General features: G+C 32.4%; 1 protein-coding gene across 1 annotated transcript in view; it reads left to right on the top strand.

Moving 5' to 3' along the window:
* LOC123705910 overlaps positions 1–25502 on the top strand; it is an 85496-nt gene that overhangs the window by 25711 nt on the left and 34283 nt on the right. The window contains exons 3-4 of the mRNA XM_045655004.1: positions 18683–18786; positions 25304–25486. Of these exons, the coding sequence (XP_045510960.1) occupies positions 18683–18786; positions 25304–25486 (287 nt within the window). The remainder of the gene's footprint in view (positions 1–18682; positions 18787–25303; positions 25487–25502) is intronic.

The raw sequence follows: 25502 nt of genomic DNA, 5'->3' as shown, positions 1-25502 counted from the left end.
GTAATTGCTCTCAAAACACTCAAAATATGTTTAACAATTCAACATACTATTCGTTACAAAAACTGGAAGGATGAACTTCAGATATGGTTATGGGAAAGAGTTCTATTACCATTTCATAAGTAGCACTAGCAAATCTATGCTTAAAGCTAGTTTCTCATAATTTCCTCCATACTACCATTACGTCTAGATCGATCAATTTGTCTACGATACGGCTATAATAGCACGGAGTAAGTAATTTTAACAATAGCGTCTCTATGGCCGAGTATAATCCGTACTCAATAGCTCCAATTTCATTCAATATGCCGATTCTTTTATTACATTCCATTCAATCCTTTGGTTTGGCTCTCCCGCATTCATGTGTATCTTATTACAAAGGCATAAAGCTTAAAACTGCACACTTGTCTTCATTTTTGTCAAGACAAATTGCTTTTCAGCCTCCATACTGTAAAACGAACTTTAATACAGGGTTCTAAAGTTGTGTTTAATTTGCGTTTACAACATGTTTCAGTAAACACTAGTTTCTTATTGCCAGACATAGAAAAAGAACGTTGCTGTATGAATTTCCTTTCAAGTACCTACTGCATATTTATAGTACAAGATGATTTATGACTGCGGTGACTTAAGTAATTTCTTGAAACCCATAAAAGTATTGAATTTTTTATGTCTTTCTTGCAATAAAAATATTCGGAGTATTTTCTTTTTAATTAGCGTTTAAGTGTAAAGTTTCCATTGAAGATTGTTGTTGTTTTTAATTAAACCGAGATTGCTTGCCTTGCTGGCTAGGATTAAAGAACGCAGCTAAGATTAAACTCGTCAAATTTTTTTTTTAAATAAACCAAAATTAAAATAATAGTAAATGTATATTAATTATTTTACTTTAATAATATTCCACATTGAATTATCTTTGATATCAGTACTTACAAAATAATCATTCGTCATCATTTAAGAGAGGATAAATTAGGAGTTTACTATATTTAAAAAATCGTTAACAATACAAAAAACAAATAAATAAATATCACTTTATCATAACGACACCCTAGACCCTAGACCGCTAGACTTCTTATAGCCCCGCCCTAACAATCCAATATATTCAACGCATTCCATTACTATTAGGACATTAATTCATGATATTATTTTTTGCTGTGTACAAAAAATAATATCATGAATTAATGCTGTCCCTAAAAATACTACAAAACTATTATAATACTATTTAAACACAACTAAATAATCACGCAAACGTTGTAGCTACTGCCAGGACAACCTAGTTAACAAGTTAAATAAAAAAAATCATACAAATCGGTCAAGCCCTTTCCGAAAGAGTCTACAAACAAGAAAATGTTTTATACACAACTAGATTTCCGCCCGCGGCGTCAAATAATAATCCACATAGTTCCCGTTCCCGTGGCATTTCCGGGATTGCGTCATTTTCCCGGGATAAAAAGTCACCTATGTCCTTTCTCGGGTATCAAAATATCTCCATGCCCAATTTTATGTAAATTGGTTCTGTAGTTTAGGCGTGATTGAGTAACAGACAGACAGAGTTACTTTCGCATTTATAATATTAGTATGGATTAAATTTCACATAAACGCTTTATAAATCCTACAATATTAGTTTAGCTTGCAATTTATTGAAACCAGCTAAATCTCAACCAATGACCATCGATTTACTTAATATGGCTTCCACAACTGAAACCAAGTGGTGATTACATTTGAAATTGGCACGGCTTTACCGCATTCTAGCACATTTATGTAACTTCGTCGAATTGAGTATGTTAATATTATTGTTATTATGAGCGAAATAACGTCCTACGGATAATAATCACAGTATAAATATAGATAGATAGATATTCTTTATATATGTATCGGAAATCGCCTTCAATATGTTCATGATGCATGAATCTATTTAGGGCGATAGTTTTTAATGTATTTTTGAGGAAATTAAAAAGTTAAACAAAAATTTTTTAAGATATTTTTCAAAGTTTTCAAGTCAATTAAATGTCATGACTAATGACATAACTTGAAAAGAATAAAATATGAAAATAAATGAAGTTTTGCCGTGATATTGCATCGTTACATAGCTTTAATAACACATAATACATCTACAATAATAAATGTTATTTTGACATGACAACGTCTTATAATTCGATAGAGCCGGCTGCACGCACGAAAAATCATGACTCATGCGGCGTTACCTCGCTCTGAGGCGTTCCATGTGAAGTGCAAGCGAGAGCGCGTTGTCACGTTATAATATCGTCAGTAAACCGACTTTACAACCAATTTTTTTATTATTTATTAATACATACAAAATTTACTCAAAATTTTATTTTTATTTACCTATTTCTGAATTAACATATCACAAATCATACCTCTACGAACTGTTTATCTGTATTGTCTCGCGTACCAAATATTCAGGACTTTTTTATTACAAGTACTTTACTCTGTGCGAAATAAAACCACAGCTATAAAGGAAAATCGTGAACTCCTACGTAACACTTGAATAAAAATCTCCATTTTCAGAACAGCTGATACCTATTACTATTTTTATTATTGTATTTTTGACGGATCACAATCACCATTGTAACAAAATATATTTACATAAACTAAATTGGGTTTCTTATTTTGCGTTCGAGTGGCTTGGAATATAAATGTGTTCAGTATTTGAACAATATTAGCTTTTTTACTTTGATTTTTTGGCTTTGTATACTTTATCAGTGTTTAACAAAATAGGTACAGTTAATTTGATATATTAAAAAAATCTGTATCAACTAATGTCCATTTGCTGCCAAATTGTACAAATACTTATAACCACCTTAACTCTCTTATACGTCTAAATAACTCTTATCTCGATTAGTATACGTGTGACATAATATTTATAAACACCTAACATTATTCCCTAGCAATTTCTCAATAAGAAATTGTAACGTAAATAACAGATATCCGAAAAAAAAATTGTATTTATTTGTCGAGCATCTGAAACAATAAAGTTTTGTTAATTTCTTTTCCTGCTATAAAAAGACTTTTATGTCATAAGTTTTGCTCTAGTGGGTATTTCTTTGTAATAGTAAATATCACTTCCATGTAAATACGTCTTGTAATCTTATTACTTCCCGCGATTATTTTCAAAGTCAATAAGTATTACTGAATGTATAAGTATTTTCCTAGTTTTACGATGCGTGAACAATTCTTCCACTAAAGATACCATATAATAATCGGTAGAAAAGTTAGGTCATATTCGCATATTTATATACGTCTTGATTATACAGGCTTTATGGAGAAGGAATCTATGAATCACTTAGAAAAATTAGTTATATTATTATACGTTTGAGACAAGCATGGATATAGAAGGAATGTATGAAGGACTTGAAAAAGTATAACATACATTTGAGGCATAGAATTGCAAATATATCGATTATTTATTCGAAGATTTCCATTTCTAGTATTATAAGATCTATATTTTCATGCTGGACTAACTTGTATAAGTAAAGTTCAAATAATAGCGAAAAACAGTCAATAGGCAGGTGACATGTGCTTATAATTGTCCTCGGCAGAACCACGTCCACACTGACCGAGCTGCTTTGCGCAGCAATTGCTTCGCGAGGCTGCTCTCTCTGTGAAGACCTCTTCTCTTCTTGAGTTTTGACTTTCAAATAAGTAATGTCAAAGATATGCCATTTCGCCGTCATTATGAAGGTGAATTCGCCTTATTACCTGTCAATCCGAGGTTGACCCACTTCATGTTAAAGTAGCTGGACTAATAAGTCCAACTTGTATAGTTTAAGTTATGTTGGTTGCTTTAATTAACACAAGGTTATGTGGATGTTTGAATGCAAGTTTAAAACAAGGTTAAAGTATAAAAATCTCTTCAACTCTTCGACTGATAAATTGAAAATTCTCTTTTGCAGTCATATCATAAATTTTATCACGAAGTACACATATTTATAAATATCCTCAATGGAATATTCGAGAAACTATATCAGAATTCTTTCAGCAGTGAGTCAAATAAATCGTTCGATCATGGTCTGTATGTGTTTTTTCTTATTTTTATGACTGTAATTTCAGTCAATAATCGTATATATGTTACAGTTAAATTCAGAACTGGGAATTTTTTAAAGTGCCTAAATCGTCTTAGAAGTACTTATGGATTGATTGTGCGTTGTTTTGGCGTAGGTACGTTTTAACTAATATGTAGGTTAGTCGGGGCAAGCAATCGTACAAGCAGTGTTTCTTTATTTAAGAACTAATAATATCTTTTATTTTTAGCTCTTTTTAAAATATTAGTGCCTCATTAAGATTTTTTTTATTAATTCCAACTGGACTTTTACCATCTACTTAGCGTAAATTAGTCTGATTTAACGACTTCCTTATCAATTAATTTATGTTTCCTTACCAGCTAACTGCAATCGCATTTTAAATAGGCGAATTGTATTCTGCCTGATTACAAAAAGTCCAGTAACATATATAGTTTTGTTGTCTCACGTTGTAAAGATAATACATTGCTGGCAGTTTGCCAATAGTCGGGATTTTTGTAGCTATTTGGCGGTCAAATGTTACCATAGCGGGATTAACAATGACCTATAAATACCATTTGTAATGATTTATTTATATCATGCGTTTTAAGTGCTATTTAAAAGCTTCAAGATTAATAGAGTTAGATTGGTTTTATACACAATGTTCAATTTAAATTTAGCGGGCAAATGGTACTGAACTAAACATTTAGATGATCATTATTTACCTTGTAAGAGCCTTGAGCAATAGTTAGAATTTATATATTTAAGAGTCTATTCCAGGCCTATATTTTAGAGTTCGTTATTAAATCTAAGCCAACATGGTTATCAATTCCATATTATATTATATACAATGTTGTATTGCCTTTAAAGTATAAGCTCGAAGAAAATTAATTTCAGTAGACATATCTTCTTTAGTGCTTTAGTCCACTTTTGTCAGTCAAACAAGTAAGTACTAAATTCTTTATATTAGTTGATTTGAGCACTGAAGCGTAACAATATTAAATCGATAACACAAAGTCATCGATCCATATTGAAGTGGCTTGGGACCGCAATCATGAACTGTATTTTGATCAAATAATATTATTGGACGAAAATAGAAATCTATACGAGTGATTTCATTTTTATCGATGAAAGGAAAAATCATTTCGTAAGATTGTTTATTTATTCTTGTTTCTTTGATAGCGTGGGTTTGAAGCTTGATTGTGACCAAACTACAGTCTTGAAGATTACTATATAAGTATATAGAGAAACATACAGGGTTAGTTTTCAATGACCAGCCAAAATTTAAAATTAAGATCTAGATATCAAACCAAAGGTACATTTGAAACATTATTGTCGAATAAAATAAAATAAAAATAATAGCATTCATTTTAAAATGTCTTAAAAATTTCCTAAATCGTAAACACCGCCAGAATCAATGCACTTGTTTGCGTGCGCGCATCGCCAAATTTCCGACAGGGATGCATAATATCACCTTTACTTTTTAACGTCTACACCGAACTTGTAATGCGAATCACTCTCGAGGACTGGGACGATGGTGTTGTGATTGGTGGACACAAAATTGCAAACTTGCGGTACGCAGATGACACTACCTTGTTTTCAAGTAACGCAGACCGTATGAAGGAATTGCTTCTCAAAATGGAGCGCGTATGCCGTACGTTTGGGTTAAAGATAAACCGTTCTAAGACCAAAATTATGATTGTAGACCGCGCCAACGACAATTCGCCCGAAGTGACACAGATTGCGAACTGCAACGTGGTTCCGACCTATGTATACCTTGGTGCTTTGATCTCAAACAACGGCGGCTGCGTAGATGAAGTAAAAAGACGTATGGCCATAACCAGAACTGCGATGGAGAAGTTGAGAAAAGTGTGGAGGAATCGTAATATCACTAAAGCCACAAAAGTCAAGCTCGTACAAACACTCGTATTCCCCATTTTTCTTTACGCGGCAGAAACGTGGACAGTGCGCGAGTTGGAAAAAGGGAAGATAAATGCTCTAGAAATGTGGTGCTGGAGGAAGATGCTGGGGATATCGTGGACAGAGTTTCGCACCAACGAGTCCATACTCCAAGAGCTCGGCATCAAACAGCGTTTATCGACCGTAGTACAGTCGCGCATACTGCAATACTTTGGACACGTGTCTAGGCGAGATAACAACTCCATTGAGCGGCTAGTGGTACAAGGAAAGGTGGAAGGAATCAGATCGCGCGGCAGGTCACCAATGCGCTGGACCGACCAAGTGAAATCTGCTGTAGGAATTCGCGTATCAGACTGCGCCAGACAGTCTAGTAACAGGAAGAGATGGCGGGAGATCGTGCGGAAAGCTGTGTCCGCCTCTACCACCGATGTGGACGTCTCAACGTGACCACGACCACTATGCCAAGAGTGAATCGACAAAGAAGAATCGCCAAATTTATGTGTGTGCTAACTTCTACCTATCTAGGATGTTGAACTGAATTGTGCTTTTGTAATGTCCACACGTTCGCTTTTTAGTGGCGGACAGGAATGAAACCTAATTTAAAAAAAAAAAACGTTTTTTTTCATTAGATCTAAAATGATATCGATTCTGAACCATTTCTGAAAATTTGGCCGGTCATTGAAAACTAACCCTGTATACAAGTGTATTGTATAATTTTGCAGACGCGGCTTCAGTTAAATGTTTTGCTTTATCTTCATCTTCATTTGTTTTCACAATACAATGTGACCTATGCCCTTCTCTGAGGTTCCATTTATAGAAAGTTTATCTCAATTTGTAAAGCGGTTTGTGTGTGAGCCTTCAAGAAGATTTTCATGGACCGCTCTTATTAAATTAAAATGGTTACGTGTGTGTGTGTGTTTGTATGGATTTTATTTGGTTCATATTTATTAGGATCGAAATTTATTTTAATTTTTAGAATCATTAACTACCGTAACTTTCAGTGAATTAACATGCGACCCAACGTTATAAACAAAAATATTTTCAAAGGAGAGAACAAGGAAAAACTTTCGTTTAAAAACATTTAAATTTAAAGTAATAAGAATAAGAGTTAAAACTTACACAAACGTTAAAGCGCAGTCTTGTGAAAAGATAAGAAAATGCAATTGTGTCCTAATTACGACTTTAACTGATAAAGTTGAATGTTCTAATATTTTCCTTTGTGTGTGCCGAAAATTTAATTGAAAATTCTGTAAATAGGTAGATAATGTACTTATGTAAGTTTACCATATTTATTTGTATGTGATTATGTGTTTGGACAAAGATAAAACAGTTTTAGGTACAGTTAATTATTTTATGTACAAGCTTTGCACATTTTAATACGTAGGTATTAACCTTATCAAAATGTTCAGATCATTGAATATTAGGTGTATTTTTCTCAGAGTAAATCTTAATACTTTTTTATGGTTGTGATAAATTTCATTATATGAAATATCACAAAAATCTTTTATTTAGGAGGTCACATAAATTCAACGATAACATTTCGGAATAGTATCTATTAGTCCTGGGTTCGAATAAACAAGAGACGAGTGGATCTATTTTCTTTCTCTATGATATAATTAAGGTATTTTAGATGATGATTTTCCTGAAATAAGCCTAATTTCATACAAACAAAGCTCACAAAAACCTAGTGACATATTCTGTGCATCATTATTTTTGCATTAATGAATGACCCGTTTAATTACAATGAAAACCCGAGCTTTTATATGATAATGATATTCGACAACAGCAGCGAAATTATGGTCGTAACGAGCGTATTTTCATTTATTAAAAAATTGTCGTTTTATAATTCTTTTTTTGGTATTTTGTATGCTGTTGGCTGTTGTAGGTAGTGTAGGGATATGTGGCATATTTCTGTTTACTATTTTTTACCTGGAAAACATGCAGTTAAATGTTTTAAATAGTTTGAACTTACTTACTAATTGAATAATTGATTAAAGTGTAAGTAAACAACGGTAATTCATTTAAGTGTAGACACATACAGTAAGATAAGAATAATTTGTTGGCAGTTATAGTCGACAAACTATACAATATCCCACTAATATTATAAATGCGAAAGTTTGTATGGATGTATGGATGTTTGTTACTCTTTCACGTAAAACTACTGAACCGATTACAATGAAATTTAGCACACATATAGAGGGTAACTTGGATTAACACATAGGATAGTTTTTATCCCGGAAATCCCACGGGAACGGGAACTATGCGGGTTTTCCTTTGCAAACGCGGGCGAAGCCGCGGGCGGAAATCTAGTACACATATAATTTTCATACAAAATGCGTATTGAAACAGTGTACAGTGTTACATAGATCGTCTATTATTCTGTAAGCCAATTACTTAGCAGTGGACAGTGAAAGATTATGCGTACAAATCAGGTTTCCCATCGCAGATATTGTGTTGCCTGTAGCAATAATATTTCGTATTTACACCGTGTAAGCTTGTTGACTGACCTACACTACTAGTACAGATAATATAATATAGCTTTCCACCCGTTACTTGTTTTCAAAGAATAACCCGCATAGTTCCCGTTCCCGTCGAATTTCCGGGATAAAACCTATCTTATGTGTTAATCCAAGTTACCCTCTATATGTGTTCTAAATTTCATTATAGTCGGTTCAGTGATATTTGCGTGAAAGAGTAACAAACATACATCCATCCATCCAAACTTTTGCAATAATTATGAGTAGGATATATTATACCCGGCGCGGCCTAAGATGATCCCTATGACAGTTCGTCTTAGTGATTGCTCGTATGATGGATCGTGTCGATACTTTACTATTTTATAGGCAAAGGCGTGGTTAGCATTCAGCCACCTCGGTAAACATGTTTTTTACAAATATTATAAAATGATTTTTTAACGTCTATTATGTAAACGAAACGGTAAGTAAAACGAAAGTTTTCCAAAACATAAAAATACACCTTATCATTTTCTCGTAATTTTTAACCCGTTTAACACAGTGTATATTATTTTATCATGAAAATGGAATCCCCCATTTAATTTTTCTAAAAAACTTATATTATCATAGGTAAGTAAATTAACGCGAACGGTAATTATTAATTAAGTATGCTGCGATCTTCTGTTCCATTCAATAGTGAATGAACTATAGCTTAAGCATGGAAAAAACGAGAACTCGTTTCCATTATCGAAATTTGTTTATCGATACTTTCCGCACTAGTCGATAAATGCCAACGATGTAAGTTTTGAAGGACGTAAACGTAAAGTCAGATTGATATAATTTCTCGTAAATGTTAAGAATTGTTATAATTCCAACGGAATATCATTGTAATAGGATAAAGCTACGTAAAAATTAATAAATGCCATTTTTAGACGCCTCCAATACGTTTCTAATTTAATGGTGACGCCATTACAAGTTTGTCTCTTGAGAATAACTGTCAGTGTCATAGGGATCATCTTAGGCCGCGCCGGGTATAGGTATATGTGGACTGTGCCTACACTGACAATTGCATTGTGGAGTGTTTTTTTTATTTAGGTCGTCAAAGGAGGTCCCATAAAACATAACGATGTCTTTGTGGATAACGAGTGTTGTTTGAAGAGGAGACGGGTTTAATTATAGTATGTCTTTCATCAAAAGTTGAAGAATTATCACAGACGTGTTTTTTATTTACATTGATACTTTTAAACTTTTCACAAGTACAAGTTTTTTAGGTTAAAATGAGCTCTTAAAGGATGTTCAATGTTCATATTTGTCTATCCAATGCTATTAACATCACCAATATCTTTTAATCGGTTAAAATTTTATTTTATAAAGTGTACAAACTTCATGACTATAATATTTATCATTAAAATCTCAACGACCGTCTACGAAATTTAATAGGGGAAAAATATAGCGACGCTTCGAACAAAGAGTTTTAATGAATAGTACGGACAATGTTTGCGCATCGTATATCATTTTTAAAACCTATATTTTTGTGCTTTTCCAAAACTGTAAAAATGTATTTGATACGCAATTTTGTGAGATATTTAAGGGTTTGATTTTAGTGTGGAAAAAAAATGAAAAATATATTTTATTCATTGCATTTGTATAAAACTTTATTTATTATATAACTGCCTATTTCATTTAATCAGGTTAAATTATTTAAAATAATGTTTAGTAAATTAAAATGAAATATAATCAGTATTTAAAATTTATTTTAGTTTTAAAAAGCGCTCTCGGCTCTACATATTAGAAAATCCCTACCAGGAATAAAAAATTGAAGAATGCGATCAAAAATTTAACCTACTCTCCTAGCTTAAAAATAACAACAATATACATATTATCACGTACTTACTCAAATAGCTCGAATAATGTTTTCTTCCACTGGAAGCAATAAAATGGTTTCAATAAGACGTATCGACTGCGTGCAATAAATAAAGCTGATCTCAGTGTGGGAACTCGTAGGGCAATGTAGGGCAAGGGGACCATTGTTCCCCAATCCACGTGGCTTTCTACGCAGTTTGGTTTTTACGTCATTCGATTTGATGCCAATGTTGGTGACAGATAAAAAAAAGCTTAAAACGTTCTTTGTTCCTTTTTTGAAAAGTTGAATTCTAACCTCCTTGGATAAAAAAAAGAAAAGTTTTTTTCTTTGGATTATTTGCGGTCTGTCAAAAAAATCTATTGTCTATACTCGAACTTTGATGTTCGTGTTCCTTGTATCGCATTACCACTTCTATATTTGAAATTGGTGTTTTAGGTACAAAACTGACGTTTCGGTCTTTTTGGGAACATGTCACTGCTAGTCATTTCCCTGATTGTTTGACAGTCATAATTAGGGTCGGCGATTTTGGCAGCAAGCCAAAGTTAGTGTCAGTTTTGGTCATGTCGTGCTACTTAGTGCATTTCCTGTGCTACAGGTTACCTAAATACCGAGTTACGTAAACTGTTTTTATTGGACAAGCGAATTTAAAGGTTTACTGCGAGTACTGCGAGGTTTATTATTGCGATATGAGCGTCTGGATTGTTTTGAAGGAAAGATTAGAAAGCAGACGCGCTTCAAGGAAGAAAATATACTTTATTTTCACAGCTGATTTTGGAATTCAAACAACTATAATATTAGTAATTCGTTAAGTATATTTCTGCTTAAATACAAAACGAAGTAAGAGAACATTATTATTAAATCTTTGTAAACATAATTATTTTTTTTTAACCAACTATTATAACAATAGGGGTCACTGAAGATGTTTCCATTATGATTTATCAAGCGGTCAGTAACTATTTAATAAAACATGAATTATATTCAAGCAAAAACAATGTGTTGTTACCAAATTAGATTATCTACATTAGTTTTTGAACCTTAAAATCACCGGGCAATAGCCCACAAACCGATTTATCCTGTAAAATTAAAACATCCTGTAATTAACACGTCATACATCATTAGTATAGTGATTAAAGGCGCTCCTTAATTTGGTAGGATTATCACGCTCGTAAATCATCATTACTAATTAACACATGACACCACAGATAATAAAAAGGGTTACATACAAATTGTCTATGGAATAGAGTATGACTATGATTTAAGGAATAGTTATGTCGTTGAAAGTTTAATGTTCTTTTAATGTTTAATCTTTTGATGTACGTTTTATTTAATTGAAATGATTAAGTTTTAAGATGCTTATAAATACTTTCAAGGACAAGAATTAAACAAAATTTGTTATCATACCAGCTTCTTCGTAATATTTAGAAGTACACGCACAAGCAGGCAAAATATGTATAATTGTGCAAAGTTTGATAACCGTAAAGAGTTTTCAATGCATTTTAAAACTCAAAGGTACCTACATAATTCTTCGATACACTTTCAATATAGTTAGTATTATATAGGTCAAGAACATAAAACAACATTATAGAATTGCGCGCTCGTTTCTATACGATTTTTCGATAAGCATCATTTTCGCGGCTTATACATTGCCATAAATAAATTTCCATCGAAAAAAGCGCTATAAATTGCGGATAAAATATTGTTTGAGTGCTTTATATAAAACACTAATCTATATTTACGTTTCGAAATTCGATGTAGCGCTTGAAACGCCAATTTGTTTTATGAATATACTAGCGGTCCGCCCCGGCTTCGCCCGTGGTACATATTAACGTTTTCTCTACATAAGAACCATCCTCGTACTTCAAGGAATATAATAAAAAAAGAATTATCGAAATCGGTTCAGCCGTTCTCGAGTTATGGAATTACAACGAAAAGTGGCATTGATTTTTATATATATTAGATTGCGTTTATATTTTTTATAAATACATACTCTAAAATAAAGCAGATACCTACCTATAATTTTATTTTATACAGTTTAGCATTTTTTTTTGTTTAGTACATGATAGAGTATTGTAACTGGTCAATTATTTTGAATTTATTCAGCTTTACTGTAGAGGAAAGTAAAAAAGATTGCAGCTTTTGCATGCTGTTTTGTGCATTAAAAATGTAAGCAGTTTGAAATTATTTGTATAAAAGTATAACTACCTACTTCTTTAGTTTATTTTAAATAATTAAAAATAATACATTTAAGTAGTCTTAACCATGTAATTAGTTCTTATCAAACGCGAATGGAATCCAAGATATCAAAATAATTGAACAATTTCTTTCATAACGATCGCGTGTTACTTAATAATCCTATATTTTAGTGCTTTCTGGGCCAAGGCTAGGTGCTAAATATTTAGGGCAAAGGGAAGTAGGTACCAAGGTACTATGTGCATATTCGAGGTTACCTTTTATTCTGATTATGGTGAGTTTCGTAATGAAATAGGCGCATTTAGGAATTAAATGGGGATATAAACCGATTCTTTATTATTTTGAACAGTAAAATTATCGTTTTCACTGAACGATCGTTTGTGATATATGAGTAAAAATGTGTTTTAAATCGGTTTAAAGTCTTTAAATTCCCATTATTATATACCTAATACAAAATAGAAGCGTTATTTAGTAATGGTTTCGATCGACTTCTTCTTTTAATTAAATTAAGGAAGACCTTTGAGAACATCTTAATTTTCATAGAATTTAGAGTAATAATTATTATAAAGTGATTACCGCGGACTCAGTTCTCTTTAGGTTTAGTGATAAGTATGTAAATGTGATTTCCTTTATAGGATTATGCACAGGTTTGGTTTAGACTTACATAAATTTATTTCGAATGGTTTAAATACCTTAATTATAACTTAAAAGATCATCTAATTTCCATTACCGTAATTTAAACCTTAACTTCGCTTTGAATTTGACACCATTAACCTTATATCACGAAGTTACTAGGTATTTAGTAATCCGTGGTAAACCGTTCAACGACACATCCCCATAGAAATTTGGAACGCGTTTCATATTCACAGGTAACCTAGGTATACAAGTATACATATAGCTATGCTATCTTGTACTCGACACACTTCGCCAGTGTATACAGACCTTAATGAATTCCGAAGGTTGGAACTTGGGTATGAAAACGGTTGACGTCTTTACAATTTACAAGGCTTTTCTGAAGCGTTTCTTTTTGTAATTTTTTGAACGACTGCGTTGTTGTAGATTTATGTAAGGTTTATATTGTTTACGGTACAAGATAATAATAAGTACCATGATACAAATTAAAAACATTTGCGTAGGTAATTATTTTTATTTAAAGCATATTTTTTATGATAAAATATTATTGAAAATTGTCATTGCGATATTATGTAGAGAAGAAATTTGTACGCATTCATTATTAACCTTTCGAATGTTTTACAAGGAACTTTTACTGAGTATTTTGCGGGCTCGTCTCTGTAGGAATATTCCGGTAAATATTAAATTATCTATTTCGACGGTTCAAACGTGCTTCTGAAGGAAGTCTTGTTTGTGTTTCAGTTTGCTATAAAAATAGTTTATAAATACATATGGTTAAATAATATGAATATTCCATTCCTTTATGAATTAATTCTAAAGTAAAGTAGAACCTAATTATGAGTGTTCTTCCCTCTAGCTTTCCAGCGATTTGCAACTCTTTAAAAAAGAAAACAAAGATTACATGAGTTTTAATTTTTTATATTATGCTAAGGACCGATTCGGATAATTGCCGATTCTGTTAATCGGCGTTCGTATAAACGGCGCTCTACTGTATTCAATTAAACATTATATCATCTATCTTCAAAAAATGTTTACACTGCAAAAACAACGGTTAACTATTTAGTTAACTAACGACCATAGATTATATCACAGAGTCCCCCTTATGTTCACGTCACTTTTAATATCGCAAGCCACTTTATACGTCAGCACGCCATTACGCAGGTGGGGTGGGACAGACAGAAATTCTGTTGTAATTTTAGATACGGTAAATTTTAGTTTTCCTTGTTGTGGTAACTATTTAACTTAATTTAAGCTGCGATATTCATAGTTATTTTTTTAATACTTATTTATAATTCGTTTTGTATTATCTATTCGATATCGGATTAATATTATAAACCATAAATCTATACTAATATTATAAAGCTGAAGAGTTTGTTTGTTTGAACGCGCGAATCTCAAGAACTACCGATTGAAAAATTCTTTCAGTGTTAGATAGCCCATTCATCGAGGATGGCTATATAGGCTATATAATAATATATCATCACGCTAAGACCAACAGGATCGGAACCACGCGGGTAAAACCGCGGAGCGCAGCTAGTGTTGTATAAAAGATGTATGTCGTTCTTCCACGTACAAATAAATGTTGCTTGTATTCGGTAAATATGTAGATTAAGTAACTGTGACAATAAACGTCAATATTCTTTATCAAACAACTGTCACTTGATTTCATACAAAAAACGAAACAAAAAATCACAACAAATAAAAATATACTTTTGTCTCGTGCCTCACTTACCTTACATACCTATTCTCATTTGACTTTGTATGTCTGTATGCATGTTGACGATGGATGTACCCAACTTTCAAACAGGATAGACTAACCATTAGAGATAAAAGCTTCCTACTACCGACATCATGATTAATGGTCGTAACTCCTAGCTCTTACACTATCTTTCTATTTATTAACACCATGGTTAATGATTCGACTCTTACACTATACTATAGGCTCTAACACAAGCTCTTAGACTACAAAGCGGCACGATTTTGATCGCCAGAAGCTCTGCCAACAAATTAACACTTTCTTCTTTTTACTAACACCATGATTAATGATTTGACTTTTACACTAAACCCTATAACTAAAAGCTCAGAGACTATAAGCTATTAAAAATTAAAATGCCCCATACACCATGATTAATGATTCGATTCCTAGACAACAAACTCTAACACTATACCCACAAGCTCTTATACTACAAACTATTTACTAGTAACACGATGATTAATGATTTGAGTCTTACACCTGTAACTAAAAGCTCTTACGCTATACACACAAGCTCTTATACTACAAAGCGGCACGATTCCGATCAACGGAAGCTCTGCTACGAATTTTACACCATATTTCCTATTTACAATATGACACTATAATTAATGATTTGACACCTATACTATACCCTATAACTTAAAGCTCTTACACTATACCCACAAGCTCTTAGACTACAAAGCGGCACGATTCCGATCGCCGGAAGCGCCGTCATGTCATGTTCCGTTCGTCACGCGCGTGCGCACTTTGATAGCCAATTTATATTAGTATCGATGAATAAACATTAATTTTATTGCCAAATAAATCGATCATTATGCGGTTATAACTATTAAAATTTACTTTTAGCGGCGCTTATTTCGTGGTTATTGCAAGTGGTTATGTATTAAGTTTTAAGCATAGAGTTTTGTTATTTACTACCTACTAGGGAAGCGCGTACCATCTTAGACCGCACATCTTAGGTTTACATCAGGCGAGGTTGTGTTTAAGCGCTTCGCTATCTACAATAAAAAAAATGTTTCAACATACCACGAAAAATCGTCCAAGATGTTAAAAATCGATAAAAATCAAAGCCCTATAAAAGCTCTCAAAAGACACTCCAACTCCAGTTTCCTGCGTAGACGTGCGTAGAATATTACAACTTTTGCCTGAAATCTTTTTCTAATCGGGTAACAAGATTATTGTTTTCTTTACTAGTTTTAGCTTCAGCTTCTCTCAATTTTTCGATGGGCTGTTAATAAGTACAATGAGTAACAGATAGAATAAGATACGAATATAAACTTTGAAAATTATCTATGCTAATATTATAAAGCTCTGGAGTTTGTTTGTTTGTTTGAACGCGCTAATCTCGGGAACTACTGGTCCGATTTGAAAAATTCTTTCGGTGTTAGATAGTCCATTTATCGAGGAAGGCTTATAGGCTATATACCATCACGCTAAGACAAACAGGAGCGAAGCACTGCGGGTAAAAACGCGGGGAACAGCTAGTCTGTAATAAAAAGTTGGTACAATTACTAACCCACATAAGTAAAGTGCTTTAACGCATACAAAATATTTAAGCGAGTCATTTCCTATTTGATGGTTCAACCCTAAGGAAAGAGGAAATTAAAAGATTTTATCTTTTTTCGGTGCATAATGCACTAAAAGTACCCGTTACAATTACTTTTTAATATGATTTATGATGCTTATGTTATCGAAATATTAATATTTTTAATGACCAGTATGGAGGTATGTAATTTACATAGTTTTTACATTTGAAAATATTTTGATAATAAAATTTATTGTTTAATAAGTATTTTTAATTCTTGATAAACTATTATTACTATTTCTTTTCGTGTAGTTACAGATTAACTAGGTATAGTAAGTTAAGAATTTGTAATAATTTTCGCTATATAACATCAAAGAGAAAATTCACTTTGAGTTATGTTTTCAATTTGTAACCTAAGTATATAATAATCTCCCGGGACTGTTAAAAGCTGTCATTAAATATTAAAGGGAACATTAAACTTTTTAGAAGACTAGAGATTAGAATCTAGAGTATAAACGGATACTACATAGACAACAGTTTGATGAACTTAGATAGGTATTAATTTTTTTTTAGTTATTATTATTTACTTTTTCGCATAAATGATTATATGCCATTCCTACTACTATTATAATAGAAAATCAATATATAAACGTAACTGACATAATGAAAAATATAAGAAAAAAAAAATGGTATAACGAATTTACAATCAACGCAAGCAACACTGCTTGCGTTGCTTTTAAATTCGTTTGTTGAGAACTGAGTGCTTTTTAATGGATATTTGTATAGTATGTTTCTATATCGTTTATTATGTAAAGTACTTATTTCATTTTCCTCTCCAAACCGTGTTCTGATTTTCCTGTGTAGAGATAGAGTTAAAAGTAGGTCATAAAATTCAACGTAATTACAGACAAGCCTAATTAACTTAAAAATTCATTGAAATAGCAAAACAACGTAAAACTTTCCCATTTATACATTTAATCGATATTGTAAGCTTTTCATATCTGTAAACATGCAAGCTGTTCCAAGCCAAATGGCTCGAGCGTCAGTTCGGAAGTTGGACAAGGCGATTTATCTGGCTTCCAGTGTGAAATAGTCGGAAAACTCATATTGTATTGGACATAAAACGAATCTGTAGAGAAAGTGGAACATCGTATATTTTAAATTACATTTTGAACTGTGAAATTATGTCCTTATTCTTGCTTATTAGTTATTACTGTTATTATAAAACTTTTTTGAAATGATCTAAAGGTGCATTGTGAGCAAAGATTTTTGAATGTAATAATTCTCTTTAAAAAATTACGCTACTTAGTTTTATCAGTGTGAATGTGATATTCTTGGTTTTTATTCAAAGAAGCTATCTATACACATATTAAGTACGTGGGCACGATTTTTTTTCTATTGTTTCGTTGTTTTAAAAATATCTAGATCTTAAGAAGACGTAATGGAAGGTTATCACTACATAGTATAAAGCAAAGTCGCTTTCTCTGTCCCTATTTCCCTATGTTCCTTTGTATGCTTAAATCTTTAAAACTACGCAACGGCTTTTGATGCGGTTTTTTTAATAGATAGAGTGATTCAAGAGGAAGGTGTAAGTATATAATTTATTAGGTTTTAGACAAAGCGAGCGAAGCCGCGGGTGGTAGCTAGTCTTTTTATAAAACGAAGGTTGCTTTGTAAGTAATTGAATACATAATGTTATGTTGAAGCTTTGATACTCGATTCCTTGACTATAAACTTGTTAATTATCAACTAAGAAATATTAGTTAAGCGACTAATGTAAAGAGACGATGAAGAAAATGTAGCTTAATTAAGATCTTAGTTTACTTAAACTAAATATAACTTAATTGGAGTTTTAATTAGAACTTGAGTGGGAGCTGTAAGTTTTTGTTTAATGAGGTACAAAAGTAATTTTATGGGTATTGACTGAAACATAAATTGTCTCTATTGCCTGTGATTTTGTCTGAAAATTTAGAGTTTTGTTTCGAGGTACAACCAGCACGTTATTATTTAATATTAATAAGTCTGAACACATTTTATTCTCTGCTAAAATTGTTTAAAGCTTCAATAATAATTAATACCTGTTTAAACATTATATTATTTTTGCGTTTTTGTCAATTATTAGTTAATGAGTCATGAGTTCTATACAAACATTCGTCGTTTGCACGAATGTTCGAAACCGAGTTTGCCAGGTTATAATGTAGAGATGAGTTTATCAGTATTTGTATGATTTTTTTTTTCTTTGTCGCGTAAAAATGTGTATTTTGAAAAATTTTACAATACTTAATGTTTTTTAATATTTTTTTTTATTCAATTATAAAATTATTTGTTATTTTGCAGATGTACAGGAGTGAACCACTGCAGCTTCGTGCTGGCAGAAGATTTCCCGCCATCAAAGAAGTGGGCACCAGGTGTCGTGTTCATCAAATACGCTTGTTTTGATGGTAAGTCCTTTTGTTTATTAAATAGATAATACCTTCGCTCGATGCAATGTCGTAATTGAAAAAAAGCTTGTAATTTGATAAATGAGGGGGCCTAGTCTTACATAAAATGCGGTAAGTAATAGGAGTTTTATATAAAATGCGGTAAGTAATAGGAGTTTTATATAAAATGCGGTAAGTAATAGGAGTTTTATATAAAATGCGGTAAGTAATAGGAGTTTTATATAAAATGCGGTAAGTAATAGGAGTTTTATATAAAATGCGGTAAGTATTAGGAGATTTATATAAAATGCGGTAGAAGTATTAGGAGTTTAATATAAAATGCGGTAATAGACGTCTTTATAATCTTTCTAAGGAATATTTAACGCAACTGTGGAATAAGATTAATAAAGTCTGACGTCTGTCTAGCCGTCAACTGTTGGATATTATAATTTACAGCGAATCTTATTACGAATAATGATAACACTGTGTAATGAAAGACGCAGGTTGGATTCGCTTTGTGATTTAATGTGTTCTAGTTTGTTACATTTTTTGAAGTTATACTTCTTTTGGCGCGATGGAGAAAAATGATGAGAGTGAATTTTTACGATGCGCGCGCACACCGACACCTAAATTTAACAGCATGAAATTAGTTCTAGGTGGTATGTAACTATGTTCAAGTTGTATATTCTAGTATTTTTTTTTCCATACGCCAAAGAAGTATAACTTCTAACACGTGTACATAAGTACACACACTCTTTTTTTAATATTTTCGATAGCAATGACTTTTCGACTCTTATCAAGCTGTGGATTTATATTTTGAGTTTCTCATACGCCCAATTATCCATTATAAACAGTCAAGAAAAAAAGAAATCTGAATCATATTGCTGCTGTGCAATTATTTACTTTACCTGCCCACGCTGCCACGGTTCAAGACAAGACATTAGTCTTTGGTTATCATTAGATTAGGTACATATGATAATAGAATGCAAAACAATAACATAAACAAAAAACGTTTTATTAGTTATCAAAAATATTTAAATTCACTTGATTACCAATATAATTTGTCACTTTCTATTAAAGTTATAAGCATTCTCTATATTAGAGACTGTCCATACCATGTAGACATTAAAATACACTTAAAATTTTAGGAGCTTTATAAGCTACGTATCGAAGAAACTACGCTATGTTGTAGAAGAACACGTAGGTACATAATATATATTTTACACTATGAACCCTAAAAACCATATAACACTTCTCTTCGGCTACTCCTATGTCGGCTTGGGTCACTAAGATCCGTGGAACTGAAGCGTGAAATCGATTCGTCTATCAATATTAGACAGATGTGATATATTTGTGACGTCACGCCTATCTAAACCGCGCCATGTGTCGGTTATTCGTATAGAAATCAATTGTTGTTTTTAATGGAGCACCCCCTATTTATAATGCGTGAAATGCCCTTATTATGTTTATTATCATAGCAAAGTGAACAATGTGAATCATTTAAATTTCGATAATGGCTATGATTATTACGTTCGATCCAATGTATGCTGTTATTATGGTTTACAGTTAAGTATAGAGAAAATTGTTGTGCTGTGAGCGTGGATTCATTTTCATTACTCACTACTCAGTAATTGCAATACACAATGGCTATTCTATATTCTATATAATAATATTATATACATGTATTATGCTCTACATCATGAACGACTGATTTTCTATTCCAGTGTAGGGAAATATTGACTTTATATTGAAACCTCATACTGCAATCGTTAATCCACTTCTAAGTTAATTATATTTAATATTAATACGGAAAGTGTAACTGAAGTCTGAAACGAATCAAAGAAAACTATCGCACTATACGGTCGTCTATAACTGACAATATTTCATAAAAAGCGGGATCATACAAATTGATTTACCCAGCCTTTGTTCCGAGTTCCTCCTCATCCACTGCGGATGCTGGATGTGACATCCCTGGAGATTTCCTCAATGGGCCGCAAACGGACACGTGTCTCAATCCTTCGTTAGGGGCCAGTTTGAGCCGCGCGTTGTGGAGGGTTAAGACGAGTTTATTCACTCGTTGGCTTACTACGTGTTGTAATTAGGTTAGAACTGATTATTGTTTTGGATAATAAGGCATTTTATCAATGGACGATAGCTATTACATAATAACGAGAAGTTCCGTACGTGCTTTACAATAAAATAACAAAAAATATGTTTTATTTACATTTGACACAGGACATGTGACTGAAATATTCTTAATTTTATGGCTTTATAGCGCTGTACATATTTGTAACACACTGGATAAAATATTAGATATTCAGGCATTCTTTAATTTAAAATTACAAATTAATCCCGTTATTTATCCTGCTTAAAATTATATGAACATAATATGTTGAACAATAGTAATTTTATTTGTCAACACCATTAACAAGCCCAACAAATCAATTAACTGTTAACAATTACACCCTGAAGAATACTTTTAATTTTATTTAATTGTATCTAACATTTTGCACACGTATCGTGTTTCAAGGGAATAAAGGACACTTTAAAAACAAATGTACAACTGCAGTGGGTCATTGCAATGAAAATAAAAGCTATATTCCTTTGGGAACTGCACGTATAGTTTCAACATCGACCCACCAGCGTAAAGAGAGCTCTCGTATTCAATGCAGTGCGAATTATTTTATGGGAGTTTTAGAGTTTGGTATGAGGAGGGAGGTCAAGTTAAAATGGTTATCGATTTATGGTATTTTACCCCAAAATGTTTTATTAAGGGTGTTGATGTGACTCTATTGTGATCGACACGTGCGTGTCGTTACAATGGAAATCACGATTTTGTGTGAAATCGCAAGTTTTGTGCAGTTTCGCTTCAATGGGTAGTGGTCTTTTGTATTTATGTTTGTTTGTTTCTATATTTTTGGATTATCCGCGGCTTATGTCATGGTAAAATATATATTATTGTGCTTTCGCACTTATGCAATATTAAACAGAACTAACTATACAGTATTCAGAGTAACATTGATGAAATGAGTATAAAATTTTTTGTATTGCTGTTTTATCTCTTTTTAAACGCGCTTACTTTCTAATTTTAATCGTAATTTGTTTTATTTTATTATTTCAATATTTAAAGCCCGCGTTTATTTACTCCGAGTACTCGATCGATCATTAAACACCGATCACATTCATAATACCTAATATAATAAACAATAGGAAAATTACTCCAGTCACAAATATTATCTCTCTTGCAGTTTTCCCATAAAACCATCCTATTCCAAGTCGCTATCTAAAATAGGATCTATACAATTGTTATTAACTTTTCATTCTATCTCTAATACTCCGTTGGGAAGCGTTTAGATATCGACGTTTAAGCGGATTAAATTATCTGCGGTTATGTATCGGTATTAATAAATGGATGTTAGTCAAAGCGAATTTAGCCTTGGATCTAGTTGTTGGGCTTTTAATTATTATAATATTAAATTCATATTTCTTACCAAAGCGGAACAAGCAAGGATTATATTCTTCATTGCTTACTAAAAATTAAGTTCACATAATACTATGTTTATACATAGTATAATAATGAATCAAGTCATACCTAACCTCTTCTTCTAAACTGTTTAAACATCATCTAAATGTCTATTGAAACGTTATGGATTGAGAATAAAATGTATGATTGTATGATTCCTTCAATGCTGAAAGGAAAAAAAGCCTAAAGATAAATCCGCACACGGTAATAGCCTTTGTAAAACCTTACCTTCATTCATTAAATATTTCCAACGAAAACAATTTTCCTTTTCAATAATCCGAATATTTTTCACAAAGAAATAATTTCACGCTTCACTTTAATAGAATGGAAATTGCTGTAAACTTTCAATTCAGCTGATTCTAACAAGTTCTTAACTCCTTTATCATTCTGGTAAAGGTAAGTGGATATTGCTCTGCGGTCATTGACCCCGCCTGAAATAATAAAGGCCCTTATTTAAGGGTCAATGTTAGCATAGCGCTAATTCGTGTTTCATTTTCAATGTTCCCTTAAGTACCTATCGCGTTTACACAGGTCGTTGAAAGATAACATTAAATATAAATTCTACAAGTAGGTAAGCAAGGTTTTCATTTTTTTAATAGTACAGAATCATGTCAAAACAATTAAAGAGACGGCTTTCTATGTACATTAAACACGAAAGTCTGCACTGCCTACGAGCTTTATTTTCGCGCCAAATTGTGGTATATATTTTGATAACCCTAATTTTTTTTTGCTAAATTTGTTTTTACTGTTGTTTGCAACTTAGGGCAATCCTGATCTAATAATTTAATTTATTTCTATAAATCCTTAGATATTCTAACATGTTTGGCTTGGCATAATTATTTTATACCTGAAGAGAACGTCTTCAAGAGATAAATACGTAAGACAAAATTCTGCAATAAGGCTCTAGTCGGTGAAATATTCCCGTATTTCAGTAACTAGATATTTATAATCTAATCTCCTATCGGTGAAATCTTCCCGTTTTACGGTAACTAAAGATTTATAATCCTAATCCTTCCAAAATATATCTAATCGTAGTCCCTAATTAGAAATTAGCATTAGATACGCGGTGTGATGCGTAAACCCATTGTACCTGAGTGGTAAAGAAAATTGAATCTTGGTTTAAATCCTTTAGTTAATTCATCGTTTAAATGGTGAAGTTTGTATAAAATTATAGTTTGATTAGTTTAATTCAATTTGGAACTAATTTGGTTTGATTTCATTTGATTTTGTAAAGATGTTTTAAATGCTTTTCTGTGTTTTATCGTAGAGTTTTTTTACAATAAAAATTAAAATTGCTGCGTTGTACATTTTTTACATAAAACTAAACAAACACGAAATCTTTATTACATTTTTTTGCGAGGAAAAGCTTTAAGAAAATTTATATACCAAGAAAGTAGTACATTTATAAATCCAAGGGCGTTAAAAGGTCACGGTTATTCGGATAATGATATCATGAAATACTTGATTGCGTGGTATGATGAAACTTGGTGAAAGCTGCGGGAAAACATTTTCGTGTTTCGTTCAAAAAATAAATGGTTGTGTTTAAACCGTAAAAGCTATATTGCAACTTATTTTTCGTAAGTAGCCTTTAATGTCATATTTTTCAACATCTTTTATTAATTTAAATCCCTACTAATATTATAAATGCGAAAGTAACTCTGTCTGTCTGTCTGTTACGCTTTCCCGCTTAAACCTCTCAACCGATTTTGATGAAATTTGGCACTGACAATCTTTAGACCCTGAGAAAGAACATAGGCTACCTTTTATTGCGAAATATGTACCACGGGCGAAGCCGGGGCGGACCACTAGTTTTTTATATTTATGTGTTGATAATGGAATTATGGGACGACGTGGTTGCTAAGCGACAAAGTCCCTTGAAAAATAAGGAATTAAAAAAAATTATTTTTAGTTACTTATGTCAAAGATGATATTATAAGTACTTAGTACCTACTGCTTATGTTTAAATTGGTGTTTATTGTCAGTGGCTTATTTACATTGTTAAATATTTATTGTAAAATTAGCTGCAAGATACCTTTTATATATGAGTAAAATAAAAAAGATCTTATTTTGTACAGAATGAGAAAAATTGAACGTAAACAATCTTGCGACATACTATTGGTTGAAAACTTAAATAGGCAAATAGCTCAAAAATTCGAATCACGCGTGTTTCATAACACACTGTGCATTTTATAAGAACCACGACAAATTTCTTCGGCATTTATAAACAAACACCGACCGATTAATTTGTATTGAAAGGGAGTTTTCTAACATAACTGTGACTTGCATAGATAAGGAGGGCTTTAAAAAGTAATTTAAATTTTGTCTGTTTGTCCGAGCTAAACTCAAAAAGTACTGCATGGATTTTCTTCAAATTTTGCATAAATATTACTAACAGGTCGGGTCAACATATAGGCTTTACTATATCATCGCGCTGTGCTAAGACCAATAGGAGCAATGCTGGCAAGCCGCGGGCAACAGCTAGTATTACGTGGAGGTTACCATTACACTTTGTAGTTTCTCCCTGAGCCCTGAGGTACATACTTATTTGACAGTATTCCCTCCACGTATCTCTCGATGCATTCGTTGCATTGGCGCTAATGTAGGTATGTTTGAACTCAAAACGTGTAGTGGAAGTTGTGAAGAAGTTGCATTAGGAATGTTGAATGAGGTTCTATTACCTATCTCTAACTAATCAACCAAAATACCTTTAAAACTACGATTTTTTCTATAAAATAGATCTTATTTCTGATTTTACAGATATCACAGCATATAGTGAAACCTTGGTGAAACAAAATAGAGGATGTCATCAATCTGTCTATTATTCCCTTACACATGCATAGATCTTTAAAACAACGCTACGGATTTTAATACCTATGTTATTTTTTTGTTAATAGGTACGTCTTATTTTAGTTTTAGAAGACGCGGTCAAAGCCTCCGGTAACAAGCTAGTAGTACGGAGTACCACAATAGTACTAAGTTACTTATGTAGTAATAATTTAAATCCTTTCTTTTCAGATTCGCTCACAGTCCACTACTGCAACCGCGAAGTGTTTGTATCCGAACGGGGTGCAGACAGCGAGGGGTACATCCGCACCCCAGGGTACCCGCATTTCTATGTGGGGGACGAGTGCAGGTGGAGGCTGCGGGTACACCCGGAGCAGAGGATACGGGTCACTCTGCTGGATGTGAGCTTGAGGAGTATGTTTATAGCATA

This window comes from Colias croceus, chromosome 3 (genome assembly GCF_905220415.1).
Source record: "Colias croceus chromosome 3, ilColCroc2.1".
Classification (NCBI taxonomy): Eukaryota; Metazoa; Arthropoda; class Insecta; order Lepidoptera; family Pieridae; genus Colias; species Colias croceus.
This window is presented reverse-complemented; position numbering and strand designations above follow the sequence as displayed.